A 10,264-nucleotide genomic window follows, 5' to 3' on the forward strand; every position below is an offset into this window, starting at 1 on the left:
CTTCCCTTGTACTCGGCCTTGGTGAGGCCGCAGCTGGAGTACTGCGTCCAGTTTTGGGCTCCACAATTCAAAAAGGATGTGGAGAAGCTTGAGAGAGTCCAGAGAAGAGCCACGCGCATGATCAGAGGTCAGGGAAGCAGACCCTACAATGACAGGCTGAGAGCCCTGGGGCTCTTTAGCCTGAAAAAGCGCAGGCTCAGGGGTGATCTGATGGCCACCTACAAGTTTATCAGGGGTGACCACCAGCATCTGGGGGAACGTTTGTTCACCAGAGCGCCCCAAGGGATGACGAGGTCGAATGGTCACAAACTACTACAAGACCGTTTCAGGCTGGACATAAGGAAGAACTTCTTTACTGTCCGAGCCCCCAAGGTCTGGAACAGCCTGCCACCAGAGGTGGTTCAAGCGCCTTCATTGAACACCTTCAAGATGAAACTGGATGCTTATCTTGCTGGGATCCTATGACCCCAGCTGACTTCCTGCCCTTTGGGCAGGGGGCTGGACTCGATGATCTTCCAAGGTCCCTTCCAGCCCTAATGTCTATGAAACCTATGAAATTTAGAGAAGCTGTGAAATCTCCATCCCTGGAGATTTTTAAGAGTGAGTTAGACAGACACTTGTCTGGGATGGGTTAGTCAGGGATGATCAGGAGGCTGGACTAAATGACCTCATGAGGCCCCCTCCATCCCTATGATGTTGTGAACCCAACCTCTCTGAATTTACAAACCCCTGCTTCTTCTACTTGTTCTGCTGCTTAGGTCCAAACACCCCTGAAGCCATGAAAATCTTTCCATTGACTTCATTAAGTTTGAAGCTGGCCCTGGGTCCCCACCTATCATCATAGCTTCACCTCTCCATGCTGCTCACTCCTGTCTTGGTTTCTTCCCAGTTCCCCTCCCATAACTCTCTGCTGTTAAGTATTACTTAACCATTTCTGTTGACTTAGCTGCCTACATGTGTTTTATTTCCTGCAACTCAATTTCTTTTCTCCTCCATAAATCTTGCCATAAAATTCCCTTGCCTCTGTCCTATGAGAGACTTTGGACTCTTTTTCTCTCTCACTGTATGATGGGCTCCTTGCATGGCACTCTGAGAAATTATCTTGGCCACAATGTTCTCCCCTACCCCAGCTGTGGGCTGTGTCCTGGTTGGCTGGTTGCTTCTTATCCAAACATCTCTGTATTTCAGGTGTGCTACATGTCTATGTAGCACTCAGGGGTCCTGTAGGGAAGGAAGTTGCTGAAGTACTATGAGAATACACCCCAAGGAAAAGAAATTCTGTGTGTTTTTTGATGACTTTTCTTCCACATCTCGCCCAGGTTACACACTCCTTCACTGTACTGCCGCATGGGGACAACTAGAAACTTTGAAAATTCTGGTAGAACTGGGAGCTGATATTGTAGCAACCGCTTTCTGAGGTGAAAAGGCCCGAGATATTGCCTGCCGCTATGGCCAGGCTGAGTGCGTCGACTTCCTGGACTGGTCAGGTGAGAGAGAAACTCCTGAGATGCACAGCTGTACAGATGAGGTTTGGATTGCCAAAGGGACATACATCTTAAGCTGGTGGAAGTCATCCAAGCATCACTTGAATCATTGAAGTAAGGAGGATTTACATCAGCTAAGGATCTAGCCCTAGGAATTGCAAATGTTGTGCTGTTCAGGTCATTAGGCCCTTCAGCTAGTGAGGCCAGATGTTCATGTGTGACACTGTGGGTGGACCATGGGTAGCTAGTTGACCGGATTGTGTAAACCCTAAGGAAACTCTTCATGAAGTGGAAAAATCAGGAAATTTCCTGATCCTGCCAGTGATCAGAGAGAAGGGGTGAAGCGGATTCTTACTGGTGTGGCTCCTTGACACGTGGGCTGGTCATGGACCTGTTTGGTCTCTGGGGCAACTTAGCACAGTCTAAGAACTGCTCTGTTATACCTGACAGGTGCTGCCCTGAGGGTCTGTTCTGGTTCTGGGAGCTAAGGTTCACTGTAGTCCTACATTGCCCCCTTTCCTTTGGCCACTTGGAACATGCTCTGAAGCAAGAAAAAGGTGCTACTCCAGCTCTGTGCTACACTGGCACTTGCCTTTTGCCAGGGGAGCCACAGCGAACTGAATACACCAGCCACTGAGCTGCATCACATCAGTAGTGTGGCTCAGTACTGTTGGAGTGTAGAGGAAAATGGGGACCTTTCCTGCCAAAAACAATGTTATTTCATTGATGCTCCAAATTCAAGCCACCCTCCCCAGAGTTTTCAAACATTTGTTTTTAATTAGGCCATTTAGTTTCCCCTCCTCCCGCTCCACTCTTTCATGACGGAATTCAACTTTACATTTGTCATCATTAGATGAGCAGTTCAAACACACAGCCATTGATTTCTACTTGGCAGTACTACTGACTTTCTTAAGAACATCTTCGTAAAGAATATGGAAAATAATTATCAGAGCACAAAAATATGATTTTTAGAGAAGGAGGGGCCCTTCTTCCCATTACATTTCCTGCATCACAGTATCCACATTGGAGCAGTGGCCATACGGACAAGTAGTGACGATTTCTTCATCAACCTTGGTTTCTTTCACCTTTCTCTTTTTATTGAGTGGTGGGGCTTCTTTACTCTCATGGTGGCAGACATGCTTCAGGTATTTCAGCATCATGGATGTATTTGCCACCAATCTCCACAGCATTTCGTCCACATTGGAGGTGTGTTCACTATGGAATTCTGTTCCAACCGAAACTGTGGAGGTCTGACTTACTACCTGGAAAGACAGAGCCCATAACATGGGGAATGCAATTCTTTTGTTCCTAGAGTCACAAACCACCAGAATAGATTTCATTCTTATTTCAAAATTCAAGTGTCAGTGGACCAAACCTTCAACTAGTGTAAATCAGCTCCATTGACAGTTACAATGATTTACCTGATGGAGCTACTTTGGTTTATGCCAGCCTTAGGCCCTGGCCCAGACTCTTTATTTCCACAGGTTTGTTCTGTTCAATTTCTTGTAAAGAAAATCTCCTTTTTGCCCTTCTATTCTAGTGGGAACTCCCACCAGTTTTATGTTTGCAGGTAAAGTGTTTGAACATTTCCCCATTGCCCATTCTGGGGTTTAAACCAGTCTCTAATATTCAGGAGCTAAAAGGAGAACTTCATGGCAGCAGCTCCCAGGACATGTATGGGCTTATAGTGGGATTTGCATAGAAAGCAAGGAAGAGTCAGGGGGAGAGCTTGAATCTCTTCATTTTTGGCAACTGGACTGTTTATTTGGATGTCCAAATAGGGATTTAGGAATGTTGCTCACAGGTCTTAATTCTAAAGAATCTCCAGTGCTATGCTCTAATCCAGGAGCAGTCACCCCCTGACTTGTGGGCTAGATCCAGGCTACAGTGCCATGTCATCCAGCTCGTTGGGCTCCCCACAGATCTGGTAATTTGGCAGTGTGAGGGGAAAAGGAGGCAGTGGCACTGATTCCCTGCTGCCAGATTTCCAGAACCATGGGTAGCCCCAGGCCCTGAGTGCTGCATCAGGTGCTTAATCCCAGTGTGCAGGACTGGGCAGGGTTACTGCCAGGTCTCATAGACAAATCCTGGTATGCAAGAAGCAGTGCCAGGGCCTTGGGACCCAATCCTGGTGTGACGGGACTGAAGGGGACAGCTCCAATATCCTGAGATTCTATCCCAGGGTGTAGGGATGGGGGAGGTGATGCCAGGCTCCTGAGGTCCCAATCCTGGTTCACGGAGCAGAGGAGGCAACTCCTGGCCTCTGGAGCCCAATCCCAGCCTGCAGGAGTGGAGGGGGTAATGCCAAGCTCCAGGGGCCCAGTCCTAGCATGGGTGGGTTGGGGTGGTGGTGCCAAGCAGTTAGGGCCCAATCTCAGCATGAAAGGGTTGAGGGGATGGTGCCAAGCTCTCAGTGCCTAGACCTAGTGAATGGGGATGGGAAGAGGCAGTGCCAGGCTCCAGGATCCAATTCTGGTTTGTAGGGCTCAATCTGGGCTACAGATCAGCCCCACACCACTCATATACCTGTGGGACCAAAAGGTTGAGCACCACTATTCTAAAAACCTGGGACAGGCATGTTCAACTTTTGGCCCATGGACCAGATGTGGCCCATGGAGCTTTGGCATCCGGCTCGTGGGACTTGCCACAGTTGGGAAATGTGGTGGCAGGGGCGCAGTGGCAATAAGGCCACCCTTCCCTGCTTCTGAATTCCCAAGCCCCTGCAGTGGGTCAGATCCAGGCAATACTCCCTTCCCTTGTGGCCTGAACCATGCCTTCTTCCCCAGCAAGGGCCTGGGCCACGCCCCCTTCCTCTGCATAGCTCCACCCCCATCCCTGTGGCCAGATGGGGCCCCGCCATACCTGCACTGGGTGCCAGATTAGGAACACTAGCTGGATCCAACCCACATATTGACTGGGCACTGCCAATCCAGCCTACTAGGCAAAAATGTTGCGGTCCACTGAGCTAAGACCTTTTGAGTTCAGTAATGGACATCACTTACTTTGGGCATCACATCACTCCTTTGATGTCTCCTCCATTTGATCCAAAGATAACATACAGATAAGGAGCACAGGAGGTAAAGAACCACTTTGCAGCTAATACACAGGATATCCAGGCATTCTTTGGTTATTTCCAGGCTGGTAAAGTAAAAAGACAGTTGGTCCAAAGGGTAGGGCAGGCAAGTAGACATAAACTGTATTCCAAGCTCCATTTGTTTCAGATCCTCTGGAAGAATATCCGTGCCAACTCTCCTCCAGTTTGGGCGACCACAGATGCAAAGGCTGTTCTGGAACAAGAAGACAGCCCAGAGAGAAAAACCCAGGAAGAAACTTCTAATAAGCATTGTCTTGCTTTTTAAGCAGAAAAGACTCCAGAGATTTAGTTTCCACATACCAAGTGCAGCCAGAGATCCAGCAGCAAGTGGCCTTGAAAGTTCATACTGTATTGCCTTGGGTGTATTTCGAGCAAAGTAACCCCTCTATCATGGCATTTAGTCAATGAGGCCACACTGTAGTCCTGAGTGCCAGAGTAGTTGTAAGCTGGTGGTCTCACCAGCTGTGGGTGTATTTCAGAATAGGTACTATGATGTCATAAGGAACTTAAAGCTTTTCTCAGTGGACGAGGTAAGGAGTTAAAGATACAATAACCTAACGTGGTCTAGTAACTAGAGTGGGGCATGGGGAGTTAGGAAAACTGATTTCTAATCCTGACAGTGCCACTGGTTTAACTTCTCTGTACCTCGGTTTGCCAATCTCTAAAGTGGGGATAACATCAACCCCTTGTGTATGGTGCTTTGAAATCCTCAGGTGGATGGGGCTACGTAAGTTGAAAGTAGTATTAAAACAATGGCCTGGTTTGTCAGTTACAGTATTACCTTATATTGGGAAGTGGGACCAGCAGTTCCACTTACGAAATCAGAGAACATGGCAATCTGGTCTCATTAAGAACTTTGCTTTGAACCCTTTGCTCAATTGAGCAAACCTACTGAAGTCGGTTTCTTGTGTGAATACTTTCTGCCTGCTGTGAACAATGGGATTCATCCTGCCCTTCAGTCACTTGCTTATTGCTGTGGTCAGCTCTCTGCTCTTTATAAGATGCTTTCTTATTCTAGGTCTGCCAAAGACTGATGCCTTAGTTTTGCAACCTATGAAAATGAACCACAGTGATCTTGAGAGAAGGTGGATCTCTGGCAACTTCCTATAAAGCCAACAGGATATAGGGGTATTCACCATTGCACAGGATCTGGTGTATACATTTTAAAGATATGTTGCTTGTAGGAGAAAACAGCATGCATGGTCTAATGGGGACAGCATCTGAGCACATCTGCAGCATGGCATACAGATGCTGAGATCATTAGACTGTGGCTCTCTGGATGACTTTGGACCAGACACTTCATCTTTCAGGAGCTAAACCCTTATTTGATGTAATCTAGCACTGACATCAACAGAGCTATGATGATTCATGCTAATTTCTCCATCTCCAAAATGGGTTGACATACTTACCTACCTTTTAGGAATGCAGCAGAGTTTCAGTCATTGATATTTATAAAGACAAATTTTTGCTACTTATGTGGCCTTTCCAGCAGCCTTTTTCCCCATGGTACCCAAGCCAGATTCTTTTTGTATTGTAGTCTGTCTCTGGAGACCTTTGATTAGTTCTGTAAATAATACTTTCCCACTATGTGAACTTTGTCTTTTTTGTCCTGTTTTGCAGAAGCTAAACAGACCCTGCAGATGTTCATCAGCCACATTCAGGCAACAGTCACAGACCCAGAGAAGGTGCAGGGAAGGCTGAACAAGGAAGACAAGGTATGGTGCAGAGCTTATATTGTGAGGACGATTCTCAGCACAGCTTAGACCTGCTTGCCTGATTCTGAGTCAGTGTATGGGTCCTAGTGCCATCACATTTTTCAGAAAGGCTCCCCCACCAGAGCAAAGATGCTCAGAGATGGTTTTTATGGGGAACTGATCACCATGTTAATAATAATGCTTTGATATCTTTGGGGAGAAGGTGCCATATGTGCACAAAGGGGTTTAGGAATTGAGCCTTGCATTGCTTAATTCCTGTGAGAGTATGGAGACAATGATCCATGAGTCACAATGTCAATACAATACAGCTCAGTTTGGTTGGCAGGAGACTGATGAGGCCCTCATCAGTCACATAATAAATTTTACACTGCATGATTCTTGCAAAAGAGCTCTGCACCTCACATTCCTTTCCAGTGTCTCTGTGTTTATGGGTCCTGAAGAGACTTGTGCCAAGTTCTCCTAGATCCAAGAGCACAGAAGGAGTTAATGCTGGAGTCTGGGTGAGATCTTGGGAGTTCCTAGCGTCCAGTCCTGTGCTCTGACCACTAGTCCATACCTACCTCTGTAATTAACTCATACAAGTTAACTCATAATCAATGTGCCTTGTTATTGATGACTTACAAGAGAGGCCAGCTTCACTTCCAGAAGGCCAGTGTTGTCCCCCTCCTTGGTTTATGGGGGGTTTAGAAACTCGGGTGTCTCAGGAAGCAGAGCTGCATTATTACCTGTGTTTTTGGTTAGATGTGCCATCTGTTTAAAGCAACTGGTTTTGGGGGCTCTCTCAGTCTGAAGGAGATTTCCTTATTTTCTACAGAATGCCTCTCTCAGTGCCTGTCGTGCAAAATCTGACTGGCTCAACAGCACCAAGGAGGCCACCAGGCAGGACTTTCTGGCTCAGAAGCAGGAGCTGGAAGATAAAATGCTTCCCATCTTCACTAAAATGGCCACACCCCGTGAGTATGGGGACTATTGGGTAGACACACCATGGATTAATAAAGGGGCAAAATGATACTTTCTGCTTTGTTTACAGTTCCTTTCTTAATAATCCCTAACATTTTTGTTTGCCTTTTTGATGGCTGCTGAATACTGAGCTGATGTTTTTAGTGAACTGTCCACAACGACTCCCAGATCTTTCCTGTGTGGTACCAGCTAATGTAGAGCCCACCATAGTGTAGGTATAATTTGGATTTATTTTGCCCAGGTGCATCAGCTTACACTTATCTGCATCGAATTTCATCTGCCATGTAGCGGCCCATTTGCTCAATTGTGACAGATTCTTCTGTAGCTCCTCACAGTCTCAGTGCATCTTCACTTTACCACTTTAAATAAGCGGTCAGCAAATCTGGCCATCTCATTACCCACCACCCTTTTCCAGCTCATTTACGAATGTTAAACAACACTTGTCCCAATATAGAGTCCTGGGGGACCTCATTGTTTATGGACTCAATATCCCGTCCATTTAGGGTAGCTTTGTGCTAATCTCCAGCCCCTGCTGATTGGACAGTGGGGAGTGAGGAAGACAGATATATATAAATAAATAAGGATATTTGTGGTTGATATCTTTTACTGGACAAAATGCATTGTTGGGGGATAGTTAGACAAACTTTTAAACACAAAATATCCAGACCTGAGTATCTTGTGCCTGAAAGCTTGTCTAAATGTCTCCCAGCCATGCAATTGGTCCAATAAAAGATATCACTCACAAAGATCTTTGCCTCTCGCATGTTTCCTGGACCATCATGGTTACATGACTCCAATATTATCATATAAACAAGTTTATGATAAGGCACCACAGAGGTGGATAATGATTACAAACAACTGTAGAGAGAGACAAATCTTAGGTGGGAAAAAATGAATTTATGGAGTTATTCACTGCTGAGTTAGGAAAGACATACTAGAGTCCTGGGTGCGTCCTAAGAACTTTCAGGGGCTCCTTTCCTCCCATTATTTCATGCAGTCCTGAATTTCCTAGCCTTCCCTTTCCATCGCCCCATAATATTTATGCATATTTCTCCTCACTACCTCTTGCTCTTTATTGTTTCCACACTCCCAAGCCTTAACACCCTGTGCTCACTCTAAAGCCTCTCTTTCTTGGCTCCTGCATTCATGCTTTTCCAGCTCTCTCATGGTAGGTATGCAGTACCCAACCCCTAACTTCCCCAATGCCCTGCCTAACACCAAGCTGAGTCTTGTTTAATTGCTCCTATTACCACACTTCACCTCTCTCTGCATGCTCTGCTTACCATCTTAGGCTTCTTGTTCCTCAGCCTTCATAAAACCCTGATGACCTTAACCCTCTCACTCAGAGAGAAACTGTCAGTTGGCAGTCCAAAATCAAGCAGAAGGCAGGGTAAAGGTGTAATTCCCTACTCAGCCACCATTTCCTGGCTCTTCCTGTCCTTGCCAGAGAGGACTGTACATCACAAGGGCTGAGGAGGCAGATTCTGATGAAGTTGCTTATGCACATGTAAGCTATTCTCGGGCTCCCCACTAGAAACCAAAGAAAATCTCTGAACACCAACTGTTAACAGGAATTAAGCCGCAGAGTAAGTAGCTGTGAGTGCATGGTGAAACGCCTGCAAGGACCTAGCAGTGCTGGGATTCTATAGCTTTGATTAGGAAGGGACATGAGGCATGGCCATTAAGGATTGCTCTTAAGAGCATGTGGGTCTCTGTGGTAGCCTCAGTGTCTGGTAATAATACTGGCCATTTACTCATGTCCCTCTGTTGCAAAATACTGTCCTTTGCCATATGCATCAATGGATCAGTGACTAGAGAAGAGGTGATAGTGAAGCAATAAAAATCACTTTGAAATCTGCTTTATTTCAGGTCTTCCAACTGCAAAGAATGTTAAATCTTCAGTAAGCAGCAGCAGAATCTGATGTCACATTTTTCCAGAGCCCGTTAATCTCAGGTCTCACTTTTTTTTTAAATGTCACACACAAATCCTCATTAATCTGAATTTAAAGAGAGGGGATGGTCACTCAGAACCAAACCCCAAGTGCTAAGCTCTGGGTTTACAGGCATACTACACTGCAGCAAGGTCCAGCTGTGATCAGTATCTCAATGCTGAGCTGGCAACATAGTCTTAAGGTTCATAAAAAGTTAGATTAGGTGCTGGCTCTCTATAGAGATTGGGTCAGAGGTAATTTCCATTCCAGTTGGTTCAGTTAAATGACACTGTTATTGTGACAGGGGTGTAGGTTGTAGCCGTGTTGGTCTAAGGACATAGGCAGACAAGGTTCCTTGGGTGAATTTGATATCTTTTATTAGACCAACCCAAATAGTTGGAGAATAGTTATTAAGCAAGCTTTCGAGTTCAAAAACCCTTCGTCAGGCTAAGGACTGTTGTTATTGTGACAAGCTTTAAAAGTAGAGGAAAAAAGGCAGCCTCTTCAGGACTCTGTCACTCATGATCACTTTAGCATCACAGTAATTTAGGGTGCTCCCATTGCCTCCAACAGAGGCGTCCCTTTGCAGGGGAGGACCTTCCTTCATAATAGCAGACTTGCAAGACAATAAAACCTAAGTGCAGAGTTGCATAACATCACTGATTCCTATTCATAATGCAATTCCTATTCTCAAATCAGACTGTTGTTTTTCTCTCTGCTTGATGGTGTGTCAGGTGCAGCCCTTGTCCTTGGTGGCATAATCTACCAATGGTAACATATTCTGAACGGGGATGGAGAAAGCACAGCTACACTCATGGGCTTTCAGGCTCTGGGGCCTGGGAGCATGGTGACCTCGCCTTGTGGGGTCTGCTCCCTTTTGGGGTCTCTGGCGTGCCAGCTGGAGGAGCTCCAGGCCACAGTCCAGAGACTGCGTACCATCAGGGACTGCGAGCAGGAGATAGACTCCTACTGCCAGGCCCTTCTCCCCCGGGAGGCAGAGGGTAGACCACAGTCCCCCTCCACGCCAAAGGAGGACTTTGGGACCTCCTGCTGTGTCCAGCCAGGGGCATGGACCACGGT

The 10,264-nt window shown here is 46.4% G+C and overlaps 2 protein-coding genes across 2 annotated transcripts in view; one reads left to right on the forward strand and one right to left on the reverse strand.

Moving 5' to 3' along the window:
- The window catches only part of LOC102387155 (ankyrin repeat domain-containing protein 45), a 28,713-nt gene that overhangs the window by 13,665 nt on the left and 4,784 nt on the right, over positions 1-10,264 (forward strand). The window contains exons 3-5 of the mRNA XM_025196752.1: positions 6,199-6,293; positions 7,108-7,246; positions 9,123-9,207. Coding sequence (XP_025052537.1) covers positions 6,199-6,293; positions 7,108-7,246; positions 9,123-9,175 — 287 coding nt within the window. The 3' untranslated portion in view covers positions 9,176-9,207. The remainder of the gene's footprint in view (positions 1-6,198; positions 6,294-7,107; positions 7,247-9,122; positions 9,208-10,264) is intronic.
- TEX50 (testis expressed 50) lies at positions 2,480-4,923 on the reverse strand. The gene is made up of 3 exons (XM_025196751.1): positions 4,879-4,923; positions 4,487-4,771; positions 2,480-2,746 (listed from the first exon to the last, which is right to left on the reverse strand). Exons 1-3 carry the CDS (start codon positions 4,921-4,923, stop codon positions 2,480-2,482), a joined length of 597 nt encoding a protein of 198 aa, XP_025052536.1.

This window comes from Alligator sinensis, unplaced genomic scaffold (genome assembly GCF_000455745.1).
Source record: "Alligator sinensis unplaced genomic scaffold, ASM45574v1 scaffold31_1, whole genome shotgun sequence".
Taxonomy (NCBI): Eukaryota; Metazoa; Chordata; order Crocodylia; family Alligatoridae; genus Alligator; species Alligator sinensis.

Excerpts from the sequence above, each read along its gene's own strand:
- TEX50 (XM_025196751.1), bottom strand. The coding sequence starts at position 4,923 with ATGAACTTTCAAGGCCACTTGCTGCTGGATCTCTGGCTGCACTTG. Across the intron at positions 4,772-4,878 it reads TGGATCTCTGGCTGCACTTG|AACAGCCTTTGCATCTGTGG; the intron begins GTATGTGGAAAC and ends TTCTTGTTCCAG. Across the intron at positions 2,747-4,486 it reads GGAGTGATGTGATGCCCAAA|GTAGTAAGTCAGACCTCCAC; the intron begins GTAAGTGATGTC and ends CTGTCTTTCCAG.